This window comes from Alosa pseudoharengus, unplaced genomic scaffold, assembly GCF_046254945.1.
Source record: "Alosa pseudoharengus isolate Yale_2024_CS ecotype anadromous, Long Island Sound unplaced genomic scaffold, YU_APseudo_1.1 YU_APseudo_1.1_scf_14, whole genome shotgun sequence".
Taxonomy (NCBI): Eukaryota; Metazoa; Chordata; class Actinopteri; order Clupeiformes; family Clupeidae; genus Alosa; species Alosa pseudoharengus.
The window spans coordinates 39,628,336-39,648,925 of record NW_027468609.1 but is presented as its reverse complement, the minus strand read 5'-3'; the positions used below and the strand labels follow the sequence as shown (position 1 = coordinate 39,648,925).

At 42.0% G+C, this 20,590-nt stretch overlaps 1 protein-coding gene across 2 annotated transcripts in view; it reads right to left on the bottom strand.

Annotated features, from left to right (window-relative positions):
* The window catches only part of scamp1 (secretory carrier membrane protein 1), a 74,309-nt gene that overhangs the window by 14,339 nt on the left and 39,380 nt on the right, over nucleotides 1–20,590 (bottom strand). For both annotated transcript variants that reach the window (XM_076284915.1, XM_076284916.1), the window contains exon 6: nucleotides 16,340–16,499. In XM_076284915.1, the coding sequence (XP_076141030.1) occupies nucleotides 16,340–16,499 (160 nt within the window). The remainder of the gene's footprint in view (nucleotides 1–16,339; nucleotides 16,500–20,590) is intronic.

Below are 20,590 nucleotides of genomic sequence, written 5' to 3'. Positions count from 1 at the left end.
TTCAAAATATTACTTGTAACATAGAAAGCCATAAATGGCCAGGCACCAGAATATATTAAAGATCTCCTAGTCCCATATAACCCACCCAGACCGCTACGATCACAGAATACTGACCTTCTTGTAATTCCAAAAATCTCAAAAACTACAGTTAGGAGGCAGAGCTTTCTGCTATCGTGCACCCCTCCTCTGGAATAATCTCTCCCTCAATTTGATTAGCAGACACCCTCCCTATTACTGCCTCCCATAGTTAGGTATGGTGTGGTGTGGAACTTCACCCACCTCAGGGATTTTTGGAATGGACCACGCTGCTGTGTCCTCTGGCACACCAGTCATGAATGCGATAGTGGTCACTGACCATACCTGCGCTGGTGTCGACTACCCCTCACCATGCCTTAGTAATGCTGCTATAGCATAGTGCTGTCATGGACTTTTCATGTGCCACGCCGTACAGCTCCCCCTCTTTCTCCTCTCTCTCCCTCTCTTGCCTATTCTCACTATGGTATACTGTAACAATATAGTACCATTGATTTACTTATTGACATTAAACATTTTTATTTTCAGTAATACTAACCCACTCTACATCTCTCTTTCTTCCTCCTTACCTCACTTGTGAGGTATACCATCACCAGTCATCAGCCACCCGTGTGCTTGGCCATCATCTCACTCATCTCACCTGAAGTCCCATCCCTCTGACTGCCCTATCATCGCCTATTACTGTCCCCCTACCTGGATTCCTGGCCCGTACAGCCTAGAAACCCACCACCTGCCCTATGACAACTCTGCCCGGATTCCTGGCCCCTACTGCCGAGCCACCACTTGCCCTATGACAACTCCTAATCCCCTGAACAATTCCATTTCCTACGCTGGACTATGTGAACTTTCTGACACTAAATTAGGATTAATGCATCATCATCCTGGATATGTAACCATCCCACCTCTTGTAACATTCACCTCAGGTGGCTTTAAACACCAGGTTCTATTCTCTGCACCTGACTAACTTATATTATATTTAGGCATATCACTCGGACAGAGCGACAGAGCAGGCTATCTATTTTCTCAGCTGACCGTCTTGTGTCATGTCCTGCAACATTGAGGCTAAATGAAGGTTTTTTCTAACTTGTGTGCTCAATTTCCAGTGCATTTGCTTTGCTTGTAAATTAAGTTGTAGGCCTACTTTCCTTGCCCAATGTGATTGTTGAACGGTGCTGGCCAGAAATGAATAGGCCTATAGACGAAAGTTTCCGTGTCTACATAGGCTACTTCTCGTCTCGTTGCTACTCTGGCAGTCTTACCAGAAGATGCAGCAGCTGGCAGGACGTCATTGCGTTAACTGAGCTGTTAGATATATATATCTACTTCCGTGTTGTAAGCTACATAGGCCAGTCATTACTTTTATAATCGTGGGGAAATGTAGCAATGCATTCTGAAGCCCTGTAATTCTCCCATGCCATTATGCACTGAGGGAGGGAGAGGTGCGCTTTTCTCCCTCAAGATACTTTCTCCTCCAATGAACTTGTACTCGTAACGAAAGGCAATTGAAAATGTAGCGGATTAAAGAGTAGATTACCGGCTCAAAAATGCACTTGAGTAAGAGTAGAAGTACCGTTTTGAAAAAGGAATATGGAAAGCTGCCTTCCTCGAAAAAAAAATATTTTTACACTCATGTGCGTTACATGTCCACTACCCACCCCTGATAAATTGCACCTATAGGCTATGCTGGCGACCCAAATAAAATCTCCTTTTGGAACCAATGGCTTACAGTAGGCCTATCAATCACAATCACACTTTCAACGCCTCTGAATGCAGATAAGGTATAACAATGCCTCTGAATGCAAATAATCCCTGTGCACGGGGACCAAAACAATGCATGCCAACTTTTTCCGTGTTTATCACGTATTTTAACTTTCCCCCGCTGTCTTGCCATTTTAATGTCTTCCCGTAGAATGTCCCATATTTTAATACTCCGATAACAGCCCTGCCATTGGGCCTGTCTCTGTGTTGCCCTGTTGCTACCCCCCTTGCCCTTCCAACGAAACAGATGTCTTCAAATCATTGTTTTCCTTGCTTGAAGGCGTACTTAGAGTGATGTTGACCTATTTAAGTTTAACGGCGTGATTGTCGTGAGCACGATTCATTGGCGCTTGCATGTTCGGCCTTATGTCTACGTGCGCACCTGCCTACTCAGGCTACTCAGCTACTAGAGAAAGAATTTCCGCTGTCTGTATGTTCACTCCAAGTTGGCCTACCTTACCAACTCTGCAGACCCTAAACTGGCTATTTATATTTTTCTGTGAAATAAGCAAATGTATTTGTTCAACTTTATGAAGCAGAATTACGCACTAGGCTACTTGGAACGTAACACATTTGACAAAGGACAGATGTATGTTGCTAGTGACAAAATATTAACTTTCAGTGTTTTACGATGTCTTTGTCATGGGGAAGTGTTTTTCCCCATGCATTTATTCTAGGCTACTGTCAGTTACTGCCGCGAGAGAAGCGGGTTCTGTGTTTCGTTCATTTCAGTGACTGACGCGAGAGAAGCGGGGTCTGTGTTGTGTTGCGTTGCGTTAATTTATTTTCATTGGGCATGCCCTGCTGTGCCGTCCACAGCTCTTCAGTTCCGACAAAGCCGAAATTACTCCTTTTGAAACAATGAGTGTAGGCCGCGCGTTTGTATGGTTATATTGCTTGACAGGGGGGATCCCAAGCAGCTTTCAGCCATAAGGCTACTTTGAGAACATTTCCTAATTCACCCGACACTAATATTCAAAATGTTGAAAACTATTTTGGCATAGCCTATAAGCAGTTTAATTAAATGTAATGTTAGTTGTAAACAAAAGGGCTACTTGGTGAGGCTTGGCCTCACAGATGCGCTTGTGCCTTAGATGGCAAGAAAAATCTTCACGATATTGGCCTATTAACTGACCACCCGATTCACGTTGGCTGGGGGGCAAGGGGAGGCCATCAGACATTTGTGCCCAGTTAATCCGGCCCTGCCCCCAACAAATCACACCTTCCCACCTCTGTGACAGCTTAAAAGAAGTCGAGAGGACTCCTAACTCACAGACCTATTCACAAACCTGCTTTTGTGGCATTTAGCCGTGTTTTGAAATCCTATGCAGCTACAGGAGCTTCCAATCGTGAGGAAGCAATTTTGCATTGTAGGCATAACTAACATGCAATAACGCTACCAACAACAACCAAAACTAGGCTACTCATTGTCAACATGTAAATTAAATGTAACATTATTGTGAATCAAATTAAAATGTTCTCTTTTGCAAACGTAGGCATAGTAACATATTAATTTAATAATGTTACAAAGATACTACAACAATCCATATTCATTTAGGCTAGGCCTTTTTATTCAGGGGCCGTATTCACAAAAAATTTTAAGGCTAAAAGTAGCTCCTAACTAGCGAATTTAGGAGCAACTCCTAAAAATAATGGGCGTGTCACTCCTAACTTTAGGAGTCCTTACTAAAAGTAATTCACGAAGCATTTTAGACCTAAAAGTAGCACCTTAGTCTTAGCCTAGAAATCTAGACGCACCCTAGCGGCAGCAAATTACATTTGCTTCCAGGGCTAGTCTAGCAACTCTCTGTTGGCTTGTGAGCTCGAAAAATTAAACTTCTATCAGGCCAATCAAATCGTGTATAGAGTCGTTTTTTAACGCGGGTCGCGGGTTTAACATAATGATTGATGGCAGAGTTGCAACGGTTTGGCTTGAATTCCCTGCTACTTGAAAACAAAGAAGATGGATGTTGCTTTTGGCCAACAGTGTGACACGAGTTAAGCTTGTTTTAAGTTGGCAAAAGTTTGAACTAGCCAACTAGCTCCGCTGATGGGAAAACGCATGGGACTCAGCGCTGTCCTATTGCGTGCAGAGGGAATTTGAAAGACAACCGATTATCCCGCCCCTCGGACTGAGCACTGCGAACGGTGAGTGCCCAGACCCTACATTTTAATGTGGATCTGGCTTGTCAGGCTACCTAAGTCTGGGACAGCTTAAAAGAAGTCGAGAGGACTCCTAACTCACTAAGACCTATTCATAAACAGCTTTTTGTGGCATTTCACGTTGCGATGTTTTGAAATGCGTAGCCTATGCGGCAACAGGAGCTTCCAATCGCGAGGGAACAATTTTGCATTCATAAAAGGGATGCAATAACGCCACCAACAACAACCAAAACTACTCATCGTTAACATGTAAATTAAATGTAACGTTTCATTGTGAATCAAATTAAAATTTTCTCCTCTTTGCAAACGTAGGCATATGGTGACAGATTAATTTAATAATGTTGCAAAGATACTGCATCAATCCGTAGGCCTATGTTTTATTAGGCTACTAGGCTATTTGTTTTGCCTTACTCTTTATTCATTTAGGCTAGGCCTTTTTATTCAGTTATTAATCATCTTCCGTCCTTCGCACTACAGTGGGCAGTGCTTCGACTTGGCCAGCTTCACTCGCGGTCCGCGCGTGGGATCACGCGGCTTTAATTTGTATTTTCCCAGTGAGACGCTGCAACAACCCAAACAACCGGTAGATGGCTCAAGTGAGCTGGGTGTCTCGTAAAAAGAAATGGAGCCTGGAAAACCCTACACAGACTTCACTACAGACTTTAGCAGACTGGTTTAGAAATAATTTAATAGCCAGAAATATGCCTGCCCTGCCCTAATAAAGAAATATTTGGTTAACTGCGAGTGAATCCCGTTTGCAGCCGTAGAAGAAACGCAGGACAAATTAAACATTCTGGTATTCTCCGAGTGCAACGATGATAGACAGACATCATTTGGACAAAATATAGAGCATATTAACCTCCGTTGCTCAGCCAAATGCCTTCCTGTTACGTCCTGTTATCACGGAGTTACAGGCGATAAACGATTTTTGGTGGTCACAAGTTTACTTCATTAGCGGTTTATTTTTTTGATTATTAAAGAGTGTTTTTCATTTAAAGGTTTGACTTTGTGCTTATTCAGTAGAGCATTTAGTGCTCTTCCCAATCCCAGACGTTCACATTGCATGTTTGTTTGTAATGGATGCAACCGCGAGAGAGGCTACGCGTTTGACGGCAATGAGTTGTTAACAGACATGAACCAAGACATATAGCCCAGCAGCAATCTAGGGACTGTTCGTTATTTATTGAAGGGGCCACCGGAGGAATTTTGAGTGCTTCAGTCAAAAGTTGCATGACCCTCACTTGCCTGCTAGAAATTGTTCAATGACCCTCCGACAGAATTGTTAAAAAAAGACATTACCCTCCCCTGCCAATTGTCGCTGTCTTCCGCCCGCGCTGCTTTGCGCCACAGCCACACACTGTGATAACATTCTTAAATCAATCTTTCCCATGAGCTTGCATGCTACCAGTCCTTCCTTTTCAAATGTGTTGCGCCTGTTTGCACAATTTCACAAATAATCATATGTGATTAATAATATGACAAATAATCGCTGTGCACGGGGACCGAAACAATGCATGCCAACTTTTTCCGTGTTTCTCACGTATTTTAACTTCCCCCCGCTGTTTATTTTTTTGATTATTAAAGAGTGTTTTTAATTTAAAGGCTTGACTTCGTGCTTATTCAGAAGAGCATTTAGTGCTCTCCCCAATCCCAGACGTTCACATTGCATGTTTGTTTGTAATGGATGCAACCGCGAGATACACTTGTCATAGGCGCCGATACCGTGGGTGCTCCGTCTCTCGGGCACCCACTGAAAACATCGAGCACCCACGTGTGCCAGCTTACAGTCCCGGCTAAATTTACATTCATTTAAAATCAAACATCGCAGTTTATGTTAAATTCAGCATCTCTCATAATGTGATTGGATATGTTGCTGTCCATTCCCTACTTCATATACTAACCACCAATGAGAGCGTCTCTCGTATGAAAATTCCTGACACTTCCCACCTGAAGAATTAACGCAAGGCTTTGTCGGGTCTTCAGCCCTGAATGTTTAAAATGTATATAGCCCTGAATATCATTTTAAAAGTAGTCTGACAAAGCTTATTGTTTTGTGACACAGCTAAACACTGGTACCTCATAGAACGTCTATAACATAGCCTAGGTGGTCACAACTCACAAAAGTAAAGCAGATAGAAAGAACTCAAGCAAATCTAGCCTACAACACGCAGACAGCTTTATGCGCAGGGGAGAGAGAGCGCGCGCGCGCACTGTGCTTTATGATTGTTGCCTTCTGATGGTATCTTGCTAATTCACTGAACTGCATTAGGTGACACAAATGGTATTGCCTTTATCTTATAACTCCTTGTCTGAGCGACTACCAGGCCTATGGTTTTTTAAAAGTCAGACGTTCCCTGACAAAGACATTAAAAAATTAAGAATGTTTATTGACTTGAAAAATACACAAATTTTTGCAAACTCTCTTCATTCAACCCTTGAAGACATCGCGGTCTGGTGCGCTATGTAGATCGTTTCTCGTACCATTTCATTTCTCAGAATTTAGGTCTACTAGGCCTACAATAAAGTCATCACCAAATACATCTTTTATTTTTAGTTGATCAACCACAAAGAGTAGCATAGGCCTACTGTGCACAGTGCACTGACGACTGTAGCAGCCCAAGGTAACCAGTTGTTGTAGATGAGAGGCAACCCCTTGTTTCAGATAGCCTGGACAACATGTTACCTGGGTGTTGCCTACGTTATTAATTAATGGTAGCCTACAATAGTTAATTGATTCGCGTAACATATTAGTTGGCTCAAAGAGTAGGGAATCAGGATGGAGAGAGTCACGCGTGTGTTGCTTTTGCGGGATCGAATCCAGTTTAATGCTAGTTTTCAAAACATATATTTTTTACATGTCTTTTGTCCGAGTGGCTGTAATGTAGCCGAGCGCTCATGGCGTATGAAAAGCGACTTCAAACCGCCTAAAACAACTTGTTTGGGAATGTCTGACAACTGCTGCAGCGCATGCATGCGCAAGGAAACCAGTAGGTGGAGAAACCAGAAGGCACACAACACCGGAACGATTTTAAGGCTATTTCGCATAGGCTACTCAATGGTGCTATTTCACACGCATTATAGCGACCCCCACTCACCGGGGTTAGGTGGAAGGTGTTAATAGACGATTGGCGTAGCCTACAGTGGACTAAGGCTGTCAAAATTGCTCAAAAATATCCACTCTAAAACTAGAATTTGTAACGCAGAGCGGTACAAAATATGACCGCCGCCCAGTCCAGCACATTTTTTCCACAAAAATAAATCACGCTGAAAGGCCTATAGGATTCTGTCTCTCTAAATTGCATTATCCACACTCAATTCTCACTGGTATCTGCTAGACCAGGGGTCCCCAACCTTTTATGTACCATGGACCGGTTTGATTCCTATTTTTTTTTCACGGACCGGCGGCGGGGGGGTTCGGGGGTTCCATGTTCCATATGTGTTGTGCATGCATTACTTGAAAAGAACTAGCTCCAGTTATGTATGAACAGTGAAGGTAACGATCTCTTGTGAAAAACGTGAACTTAAAGAAGTGAAAATTGAACAATATGAACTATGAATATTGAACAACTTGAAGCTACATCTATAAGTGTGAACATGCTTAACAAAATATGGGAACAAAACATGGGAACTAAATGTGCATTACGAATATAATCAGTGGGAGCCCTGCTTGTTTCCCTGCAACAAGAAGCTTCCATCTGGGGGTGATGGAAGACAGTGACACCCTCAGTGTGTTTGAAATGTCCAGTCGATTGCGCAATTTGGTCTTAGTTGCAGTCATTGCCGAAAACCCGGCCTCGCATAGATACGTGGTGGGAAACGTTTTCAGCGCTTTTACGGCTATCTCGGGATATTCTGCTTTGGTTTTGATCCAAAAACCCGCCAGAGAGGTTTCCTTATACACACTCTTAAGACCACCGTCATTTGCAATTTCGATCAACTGCTCTTCCTCCTGCGCTGACAAGTTAGGACTATTCGGGATATTGACAAATGAGTTGCGGACCCACTCATTGGTTTGCCGTGGATCTTTGTTTGGAGGATGGGAAGTAACGCTCAAACTCAAGGTGATCGCGCACCAGCTGCGAGAGAAAGGGCCCTGCCTCAGTCTCTCCCAAAACCCCCACTACTGTTTGGAACATATTAAATACACCCTGGTCCACTCGTCGTCCCCACAAATCAAGCTTGGCTTTAAATGCAGCGACTTTATCTGCCAGTTTAAAGACAGTCGTCATTCTCCCCTGGAGTGACAGGTTGAGGTCATTAAGCAACCCGAATATGTCACACAGGTAAGCGAGTTTTGAAACCCAGTCCTCATCATAAAATGTGCAGCTAACGGTGACTTTTTTTCTGTAAGAAATCTCTGCAGCGGCTCTCGCAACTCAAACACTCTGGCCAGTGACCTGCTAAAGATGCTTGTTTTTTGTTGCTCATTCTAGCAGTTTAGCTAACTTCGTGTGACACTACTGTTCGCCAAGAACTGATCAAGTGATTTGAGCTGACCTGAGGCTGCGCAGCGCTCAAGTGTTGAAGGCGGGACAGACAGACGTAAGAAAATAGACCTTGCAAAATGCAAACATGCGTGCAATCAAACAACTGCATATAGGCCTAAGCCATGTAAAAACGTGACATTATTGCGAATTAAATTTAGTTTAGTTTGCATGCATTTTTTTAAACTCATGTCGTAGGCTACGGCCCGGTTAGGAATGTCCTGCGGCCCGGTGGTTGGGGACTGCTGTGCTAGACAACAAGTACCAAAACATGATTAGTTCATAGATTTCACATGTAAAATTCATTTTATACAACCCCACCTTTCGGGGGGTCCAGTCCAGCGGGGGGGGGGGGGCTTCGCTGCGCGGCGGTCATAATCAAATTGGCCTCCATCACTCAACCATGCTAACGGTAACATTATTTTACCTACGTTCTGCTATTGATAGGATTAACGTAGCCTACCTGCAGTAAAAAACAAGCATGTCCGATAAACATTCTCAGATTTATTTCGGCTTCAAGAGGAAATGGGAATTACATGTCATGCAGAAATCATCCTACCCTTAGACGTTCTCTGCGGCAAACTACTGTACAGTCTTGTCCTTGTAGGAAGCGTAGTGTCTTTCCAACCCACTTTAGATTAACTTCCAACAAAATTACTTCTCACTGCAACGATGCGCCATCTACTGGACAAACGACTACGTGACGCCAATACTGGAAATGCAGCCAAATTATTATTATGATGAATATTTGGTTTTCCTTTAATCCTACTGAATTTGCAATTATGTATCGGCCGTTCTAATTGCCGATACTGATGGTATACGTGCCTGTGTGTGTGTGTGCGTGTGTATATGTGTGCACCACCATCTACAGGCCAATGAGTGTACAGTCACTAAATGTACACATAACTTAATTTTTTAGACCTCCCCATGGATGAAATTCTACGAAACTTGGCATACCCCCAGATAATGTCAGGTTAATCATACACATAAAAAATGCAGTTCTGAACGTCTTTACTGAAGAGAGGGGCGATTAAAGCAGAATGATATTGCATTTTCATTTTTTACCGGGGGGGTGCAAATCACAAATGAGTGATTATGGGCTAGGTTGATGTGGGCCCTTGAGACCAACATACCATAAACATTTCTTCATCCTCGGTGCCGCGGTTCAGGTAGTTATTTAGGAAAAACTGAATTTTTTGGGTTTCGGGGGGCCCAGCGCGGAGGGGGAGTGGCCCCCGGGAACCAAAACATTTTTTTCCGTAAAAGTCTAGTGGGGCTACATACCCACCAAATTTCATGTGCCCCGGTGTTTCGGTGCCCCGGGTATCGTTGACCAAAATTTCAGGAAGTACATGACTGGGGGAAAAAAACCCAAAAAAAACAAACAAAACAAAAAAACAATCCCTATATGACCGCTTCGCTAGCGGCGGCCATAATAAACACATGTATTCGAATATATTGGAATATCTAGGCTATATTATTTGCTCATTATGTCAGTGACGTGCATCATGTCATCTGTTTTTAATTTTTTGTATGGTTATTGCTTGACAGGGTCAAGCAGCTTTCAGCCATAAGGCATTTCCTAATTCACCCGACACTGATATTCAAAATGTTGAAACTATTTCGGCATAGCCTATAAGCAGTTTAATTAAATGTAATGTTAGTTGTAAACAAACGGGCTACTTGGTGAGGCTTGGCCTCACAGATACGCGCTCTCTCCCCTGCGCATAAAGCTGTCTGCGTGTTGTAGGCTAGATTTGCGTGAGTTCTTTCTATCTGCTTTACTTTTGTGAGTTGCGACCACCTAGGCTATGTTATAGACGTTCTATGAGGTACCAGTGTTTAGATGTGTCACAAAACAATAAGCTTTGTCAGACTACTTTTAAAATGATATTCAGGGCTATATACATTTTAAACATTCAGGGCTGAAGACCCGACAAAGCCTTGCGTTAATTCTTCAGGTGGGAAGTGTCAGGAATTTTCATACGAGAGACTCTCTCATTGGTGGTTAGTATATGGAGTAGGGAATTGACAGCAACATATCCAATCACATTATGAGAGATGCTGAATTTAACATAAACTGCGATGTTTGATTTTAAATTAATATAAATTTAGCCGGGGCTGTAAGCTGGCACACGTGGGTGCTCGATGTTTTCAGTGGGTGCCCGAGAGACGGAGCACCCACGGTATCGGCGCCTATGACAAGTGTATCTCGCGGTTGCATCCATTACAAACAAACATGCAATGTGAACGTCTGGGATTGGGGAGAGCACTAAATGCACTTCTGAATAAGCACGAAGTCAAGCCTTGAAAAACACTCTTTAATAATCAAAAAAATAAACTCTAATGAAGTAAACTTGTGACCATCAAACATTGTTTATCGCCTGTAACTCCGTGATACCAGGACGTAACAGGAAGGCATTTGGCTGAGCAACGGAGGTTAATATGCTCTATATTTTGTCCAAATGATGTCTGTCTATCATCGTTGCACTCGGAGAAAACCAGAATGTTTAATTTGTCCTGTGTTTCTTCTACGGCTGCAAACGGGATTCACTCGCCGTTAACCAAATATTTCTTTATTAGGGCAGGGCAGGCCTATTTCTAGCTATTAAATTATTTCTAAACCAGTCTGCTAAAGTCTGTAGTAAAGTCTGTGTAGGGTTTTCCAGTTCCATTTCTTTTTACGAGACACCCTGCTCACTTGAGACCTCTGCCGGTTGTTGCAGCGTCACTGGAAAAATACAAATTAAAGTCGCGTGATGCCGCGTGATCCCGCGCGCGGACCGCAAGGGAAGCTGGCCAAGTCGAAGCACTGCCCACTGTATGTTTAGGGCAAAGAGAATGGAAATCTCAACATAAGGATACATTAGAAGATGATAATTGGTGTAAACTTTGTCACGATATGATAAGCAGTTCTGGCACTTAAAAACGCAACGTTCCATTCAGTCAAAAATCATTCAAGCGTAGTGCTAGTCATGAAAAGAAAACAGCAGCTTAATATTTTTCAGGTGTTTAACAGTAATAGGCACACTGTTCTTAGCAGTTATGCCAAAGGCAGTGAGATTAGGCATTGCATCCTACAGTCACTCTGTTTGGAACATCGCAGTTCGGGTTTCATGATTGATAAGATTCAGTTAACGCGTAGAGTATGGATCGTCTCAAAGTTTGGGACAACCAAACAGCAGTGTAAGCAAATTCTTACAGTTTTTTCTCTAGGCCTAGGCCTATCGCAAATCGCGACATAACCTCATTGGATTCTTTTTTCTTTTCTTTTCCTTGTTCGCGTGTTGTGTAGTGAAGCGATAATGCATTTAAAGCAATGTTCACATCATGTGAGCCAGAACCGATATGGCCAGAGCTGCTTGCTCTGTAAAGATATTTCTGTCCCACCCAAATTGCATTAAAATGGTGTGTTAAGCAGCCAGAAATAAAAAAATAAAAAAAATCCCGGGGGTGAAATCTCCCTCATCCCAGAACTTTTAAAAAGCTTGAAACCGGGGGGTTTTCAAGATGGCGGCTTGAGGAAAGGTTGTGTCACGCTGAGCTGGTGCGCTATTTCGTTAAATTTATCATTTTTGCCTGTAAGGAAAGAGTTTTGTGGACTCTTACAGCTCTGTAGTAACATATAATGAGTATAAATGCCTACTTTTTGAGGCAGGCGGATATCATGTCACGCAAAAAGAAGGCAAACCAGAACACTCTAGAAGAATCATCACAGCAGGACAGTGAGGCTAGCGAAGATAACTTGCTAGCACCCGCACAACGGGAGATCACAGAAATTACTGCTAACATATCAAAGATTATTGACGAGAATAAGTCCGCTGTCACATTTACTGCAAGCACATCGTGAGGAGCTGGACAGTCATGGTGAACGCATTACAGAGGTGGAGGGCAGAGTGTCTGCTTTGGAGGATTCTGTGGGCCCAATGGATAGCAAGATGAAGGCACTAGAACAACAGGTGGCGGATTTAAGCGAACATGTCGATGATTTGGAGAATAGAGGTCGGAGGAAAAATATACGCATTGTTGGACTACCAGAGGGTGTGGAGGGTGATAATCAAACACGTTTTTTTGAATCCTGGCTACCTAAAATCTTGAACATCGAAACTAAAACAGGCAGGATTAAGCTGGAAAGAGCACATCGCTCCCTAGCACCCTTGCCCTTCCCCACCGCCCAGAAACCACGATCGATTTTGGTGAGATTCCATAATTATCAGGATAAGCAAAGGGTGATGAGTGCTTCGTGGAACATCGGGACTAAAAATCAAGTTTTGAAACACGATAATTCCACTGTGATGATCTTCCAAGACTTCTCAGCTGCCCTTCTCCGCAAACGTAAAAGATTTGACGGGGTGAAGAAACGTCTGATAGCCATCGGAGCTACATACTCTCAAGTCTACCCAGCATCGTTAAGAGTCACCTTCCGTGGCTCAACGAAACTATTCCAAGATCCGGATATGGTGGAGAAATACATCGACTCCCTCGATCTGACCAGTGGTGATGGTGGCTCCTAAGCCTCAAGAATTTCCTGCCTGTTTATTTTCTATACTATTATTTTTTTTCCCTTCCTTTTCTGTTTTTTATTCTGGAGGACTGCTTTCATGTGAGATCCACGCGATGACGTGAGTATATTGAACTTTACAGTACGGGCTGGATAAAGGCGCTACCGCGCAGCACACCGAGCAGATCTGTCTTCTGTCGTTAGGGAACCCCTTTGCTCGACATCTCTTGACTAGAGAAGGACAGTGTTTAGTTTTAGGCCTAATGCCAGTATGCTGTTTGGCATATGTTTGTTTGTTGTTCGTTAGTTGTTTGATGTTTAGTACTCGGCTTACATTCCACTCAAATTATATCTTAATGTACAGGCAGTGGGCTCAGATTATATTTTGGTTTTATTTGTTGTATTTTGTGATTTAAAATGACTATGCCTTTACTTAAATTGTGTACTTGGAATGTTAATGGTATCCATACACCTGTTAAGCGGCGAAAAGTACTGACTTACCTTAGACGGGAGGGGGTTCATATTGCTTTGTTGCAAGAGACCCATTTAAACGAAATAGAACATTTAAAGTTGCAGCAAGGGGGGTATGATCAGATTTTTTTTCTTCTTTTACATCAAGGAGCAGGGGAGTTGCTATTTTGTTCCAGAAAAACTTACCATTTAAAGTCACACACTGCATTAAAGATAAATTAGGACGGTATGTCATTATCAAAGGTGAATTGTATGGAGAAGTGATTGCCATTATGAATGTTTACTACCCACCTGGCCATCCTAGTGAATTTCTAGCTACAGCATTCTCTGAATTAGCCGATCTCAATGTCAGGAATAGCTTTGTAGGAGGAGATTTTAACTGTCATTTAAACCCTTGTATTGACAAATATCCTGCAGGGCGATTGTCCACCTCTCACCATTCTAAATTCATTAATGCCCTTTGTGAGGACCTAGATTACATAGATATATGGAGGGCCCAACACCCAGCGGATAAAGAATATACCTTCTTTTCAAAAGTTAATAAATGTCATACACAGATAGACTATTTCTTTGTTCCTAAACCTTTATTTCAATCAATTACTTGTAGCTCTATAGGCAGCGCAGTTATATCTGACCATGCTGCTGTTTTTATCCAGTATCAAGTTGGAAATCCAGTCCCACAAACAAGATATTGGAGGTTTAACCCTTTAATTCTGACAGACCACAAATTTGTATCTTATTTCACGGTAGAATTCCAATCCTTTTTATCTATCAATACAGCTTCTACTGAAGACCCATCACTTCTTTGGGAAACCTCTAAAGCCTTTGCAAGAGGTCTAATCATATCGTATGTGTCCAGTAAGAGGCGCAGGCAGGCTGACCAAAGAACATTTTTGGAATCTAGGCTTAAGATGACTGAAAGGGACTACATTATGAAACCTTCATCAAAGAGACTTAAAGAAATTTCTGCATTACGCTCAGCCTTAGATTCCCTTTCAACAGAACATGCAGAGGCCCAAATTAGATTTGCTAAACAAAGATTATACGAGCAGGGTGATAAGGCTGGGCGATATCTGGCTTATCTAACAAAGAAAAAATCTGATTCTAAAATGATCCCTTCAATTATAGATGATACAGGTGAGCAGATGTTTGACTATGTAGCCATAAATGACACATTTAGGAGCTTTTATGAAAATCTTTACCATTCGGACTTAAAGCAGGATACCTCAGATTTAATGGATACCTTTTTCTCCTCTCTGTCTTCCAAAACTGGCAGAAGATCAAAAGTTCAGACTTAATGCGCCCATAACCAGAGAGGAGGTACTGTATGCTATTAGTGCATTGCACTCTGGGAAAGCACCTGGGCCTGACGGGCTGAGTAGTGAGTTTTATAAAGAATTCCAGAATCTATTAGCTGAACCTCTGCTGAACATGTTACAAGATTCCTTAGAAAGGGGCATCCTGCCAGCGTCTCTGAGGGAGGCCAACATTTCGTTGCTTCTGAAAAAAGGAAAACAACCAGAGCAGTGTGCCTCCTACAGGCCAATATCTTTATTAAATGTAGATTTAAAGATTCTTTCTAAAATATTGGCTACACGATTAGAAGGCCTACTCCCTGTGCTCATTCATGAAGACCAAACTGGTTTTCAGATCTGGAATACTAAAGGGATCTCCAGGCTAGGTGATGTATTGGTTGGAGATACATTGATGTCCTTTAGTCAGTTAAGTGAAAAGTATGATATTCCTAAACAGGATTTTTTCCGATACCTTCAACTAAGAGATTTCATTAAAAAAGATACAACAATTCTTACTGACCAAAGCAGTTCATGCATAGAGCGACAGCTCTTTTCACTTCAAACAGGCCACTCCATAGGTTTCTTTTATAGACTGCTTAAGGAATATGTTACTACTGGCACTTTACACCTAAAAGATAAATGGGAAGGAGAACTCGGCGTGGAGATTACAGATGAGGAGTGGGATGAGGCATGGAATAATGCAAGGACCTTGAGTATCTGCAACAGGGTTAAAGCAGTTCAATTAAAAATTTTAATTGCACAGGGCAATTTTTTGGACCATGTTGCCGGCAACACAGGGCAACTAATGAGGCCAACAGACAACTAGCAACTTTGTTAGCAAACCCACCGCTAGTTAGCTAAATCCCATTCAATCTCAATGGAGCAATGGTAGCTAACAGTTTACTGGGAAAAAAATTATGTCTTTTTTAACAACCTCAGCACATAAAAATAGATGTTAGTTGGTTTTTTAAGCATTTGGTGAAGTAAAGTGTCCATTTTGGGTTTCAACATAAACACTTTGCGGAGTAAAAAGATATAAGAAGCCTCTCTTTAACCTCGCTTCCATAGACAGTAAAAGAAAGCTTGCTTCACTATCATGATGCTGTCATCTTTGTTGACAATTCAGTTCACAGATGGGATTCATTGCTAGCACTCTGATTGGATGATCTCAAAACGTTGCCCATAAGTATCCAAATCTTTCAGATAAAAATTATGTTGCCCAATCTCAATGGGAGAGTGTCGCTCAGCAACATTGCCCAAAAAGTTGTCCCATGATTCATCACCTTAAGGTAGAAAACATGTCAATAACAAACAGAATAAATTGAAACGAGTTATATAAAGCACCACTGTTACATGTATGATTTCATGTACGTGTATGTGTGTTCGGTGTGAGTGTGACTGACACATTAGTTTCAAATATAAGATATGAATATCAGGCCTAAATTGGGGGGGGGGGGGGGGGGGGGTCCGTTCTCAGTGTCTCTCTCAGCCAAGGGGTCCTTGGATTGAAGGTTGAAGACCCCTGTTTTAGCCCAATTGTTTTACTTTTTGGACTTGTGTGTTCTACTTTTGGGGGTCATGGCAATGGCCATCTTACCAATAAGCTAACTTACTAATAAGTGTTGTACACTCACCTGAAAGCTCCATAAAGGGGTCTATACCAACAGACAAAGGAGCACGGTGTGAAGAGCATAAACCACAGCATGGAAAGGCCGAAGTCTACTCCTCGCGTTGCGTCCACACAAAACCAAGCCAAGCAGCCAAAGATGTTCGCGAACAGAGTTGCTGTGTGAACTGCAGGGACAGGGCATAAGCAACATTAGGAAGGGTTGGAAATTAAACAATCTATCTAAATGTCCCATGTCCAAAAAAGTAAATGGTGCAGTCTGCAGCAGTTTTATTCTAATGAACTTTTTATAATATACTGCAGCTAACAGTTAAACATGCCAGTGCACCAATTGCGAATATTAAGAATGACTGACAACATTTAGGCTACAGGAAACAGGATTTTAAAGATCAGTGCCTACTTTATTTTCAGTCTGTTCTATTTTCCTACATTTTGTTAATGTAAAATAATATAATATATTGCCATATTTGCATTTAGCCTGTATATCAAGTATCCTGCCAAATGTAGGCTAATTTATTTATTTGTGAATCCATCTATAGCTAATCCAAATATGCCCATGGTGACCTATCTGACTACATACTGCCTAATACTACTACTAAAACAGTCCATTTTCTCTTCCACAAAACCCAACATAGGCTAATCAAGGATATATGTTTTATACTTTTAGTTTTTATTTGAAATATCTGCATTGATGGGGGCAGTAGGCATACGTTAGGCCTACTTTCGTTTTGCACTTCAGCTTGTATTCGGTGTAAACAAACAAGCATGCGTGGAAGTAGTGCTGGGCGGTATGACCAAAAATGTATATCACGGTATTTTTCAAAATTCTTACGGTTTCACTGAATATGACGGTATTTTTTTTCCATGCATAATCAGATGTTCACAGCATTTTCTACAAGTTGGGATAGGAATTGCTGCAGTACATTGAGTAAGGATGGTCTATTTTACTGTCATGATGTAGAATAACTCCACACTGACTAGTGGTAATGCAGTTTTGCATGGCCCCAGAAAATGATGCTATTTACAAAGAGCCACTCATGATTCTAATGAAGAATCTAATCAGAATGCAAAGACAATTGCAGTCAAAATACAGAATTTTTACTGTGCAAATTTCACAAACATCTTGTATAAAACCAATACAAAAAGTATTGCAATACAATTTAAAATAAAACCTCTCTGCTAATATGCTTACTCTGTCAAATAGGCCTATCAGAAACATGCCTTATTGTTATTGTGTGGTTTACATGACGTTAGTGGTAGGCTAACGTTAACTTCATGTGGATGTGGATGTCTTGAGCCTGCCATGAGCTTCGGTTCGGTTCGCTAGGCAAAACATTAACAAAAAAGTTTGTTTTGGTTCACTGATGACAGTCAGGATCATTTCTAACTAGCCAGCTAGTATTGCTCAGTGCATGTCTATAACATGCTTTACTTGCTACCTGGATAATTTCAGCGAATATTCTTAAGGTGAGATGAATGATAAGAACATTAAACTTCACTGTGTTCGGTGGGTTGCTAACTAACAACATCACCAACTAGCCAGCTAGCTAGTTACAGCTGTTAAACAATCTCAATAGAATTTTTGTGACGGTGAATCCCTTTCAATGCAGTATCCCTTAACGTTTTTCCTTAACTAAAGAAACAATTTAAGGGTTCTGTGCAGCACCCTTAAATAAACCTCCTACCTAAGGAGAAATTAAGTCTGAAGGGTCATACTAGGGGAAAAACTTAAGGTGTTTTGTGTTTACCCTCACTATGCCTCGCATTGGCACCATGCGTGCGTGTGAAGAAAGTCCTGTCTGAAACACTGTCGCGCGGCGCAGCGTTCCAAACGTTGTGTAATCAAATACACCGGTATGGCGGTATATTAAAAATGAATATCATAACGAAAATATACACCGGTATACCGCCCAGCACTACGTGGAAGCCTGGAGTTGTCAGTAGCGTTCTACCTTTGAATAAAATGGGAGTATTACTGGAGGCTACTTTTGTGCCGGTTCGCTACAGCTATATTTGCAGCCAATACGTCAACTGGGCTAAAAGGCATGTTAGGTTACCTTTCCTTCTCTCACTGCATTCTCAGAATCTCATCCTGTTCCTCCTATATCCAATGAATTCGGTGGATAGAAGAACTAATTTCTTCAATCTTTGCATCTTGGCTGGCTAGTCTAACTTTCTGCTTTTTCTGCGCGCTCTTGGATTTGAAGCGACTACTAGCGAGTCACAACGCGAAACTGCTAACGTTGATGGGAGGTGTAGTTTTTATGCTGCATTCGCGACGTGATTCTATGGTTTGCTCCAGTAATGTTTCTCGATGTTGCGGTGTATTTTGTAGACAAACATTGACATGGTTAGAAGTCATTCGCACCAGTGCGCCTAAATATTTTTTTCACTCGCACGGCATCATTTTTACTCACATGTGCGAGTGAAATGGGCGCACTGTAGAGCCCTGATTTCAGCAAATAATTTGAATTCCAAAATAATGAATGAAGACATTGCAACTTAGTCCAGTAGGATTATTTTAAAATAAAATACCAAAGGCATAAATGCCGGGGTATAGATGTTCTACTTTTTCACAAGTGACTAGCCTACAGCACAACCCAAGGAGGAAATTGCCATTCCTCTGTAAGGAGACCATTCCATGATGATGTGTTTGCTACACATTGTTCTTACATAGAATATGAACAGCATGCAATGACTGATAGGCATCTGAAGAGATCTATTATTCATATACCATCTGAAATGGCTGGGGGGTGGGTGGTAGTTGTCTTGTTCAATCTTTGTGATTCATGTGGACAGTCAATGTATCTATGAGGTCCCTTGCCACGTGTATTATTCAAGCACCATGCAGTCTGCATTCATAAACTGGGTGCTTGATTTTACACACCTGTGGCAAGGGACCTGATGATGAATAATCAAGGATGATTCGCATTGTTGTAACAAACTGTTCAAGCTCCTTACCTCTTTTATACGACACGATAGGGCACTATTTGCCAAAACCAGCCGACACAAAGACAGCTTTTCCCCCAAGCAGTCACTCTGTTGAACACTCAGCCCCCACTCTAGCACTGAACAAAGTCCAGTGTTTCCCAGAGAATTGAATTCCATTTGTGGTGTTTGGTTTGCAGAATTAACTTGAATGCAACAGCTTTAACACATTTACTCCTAAAATGGCTGCTAAAAACACCTATAGAATCCTATGGCATTCTAGACTAAATAACCTTATTTCCTGAGGGTTATCTGAAAACATACTAAAAATTGTCAACGTCTACCAAAATGTAATATCTAAGCCTCTGTAGCACCTAGAAACATGAAATAAAAAGCATGCTGCGTTACGCAGCATCCAGCGGGAGGGTCAATGTTGCGCTACGCAGCATCCAGCGGGAGGGTCAATGTTGCGTCATGCAGCATCCAGAGCGAATGGGTTAAACAAATTAGCACAGCGTGGTTATGATGCTAACCAGATTTAAGCACAATTTAGTACAACCTGGAAAATCATTGTGTGGTGGTCAATGTTGATATTGTGGTGGGCCGCCACAAATAAGTCAATGTATGGGAAACACTGAAGTCAATCAACACTGTTCTGCTCATCTACCTCATGTGTACTTCGTGAAGGTATTGTCTGTATAAATCGTCTTGTAAATAAACTACCAGTGCTTTTTCCAAGTTCGATTTATACAATCGATTTATACAGACAACACCTTCACGAAGTTTACCATTCGCCGCCATCTTGAATTCAGTCACGATAAATCGAGCGACGAGTACAAATGAACAGGTATGATAAGGGATCAGATTCCAAAAATATTTCTATGGAAATGCATGGATTCCAGTTGCTTCCAGTAGCGGCAACTAGAATCCATGCATTTCCACTTAATTATTTTTGCACTGGAAGCAACAGTCCGAAGTTGTGGGCGATCTTCAACTCGGTGGACTTTTAACAGCGACAGTTTGTTGGTCCATGATGCAAAGTTCTCAATGTCTCGTTTTAAATGTCAAGGCCCTCGGAAGTCTGCCAATGAAGTATGGAGCTACTTTGAGCCTCGTAAATGGTGTAAAACAGTGATTTATTTGCATGGCTAGGCCGATGCCCGAGGCACCCCATCGAAAAACTGTTGGTAGCATCGGCTAACTAGCGCCAGATTTCTGAGTGCAGGGGACAAGACGAGATGAGCTATGAGTAGGGTTGGGCACCGAAACACAGTTCTAATATGGCACCGGTGCCGACGCAAACGGTAGTAACAGCATCGAATAATAATGT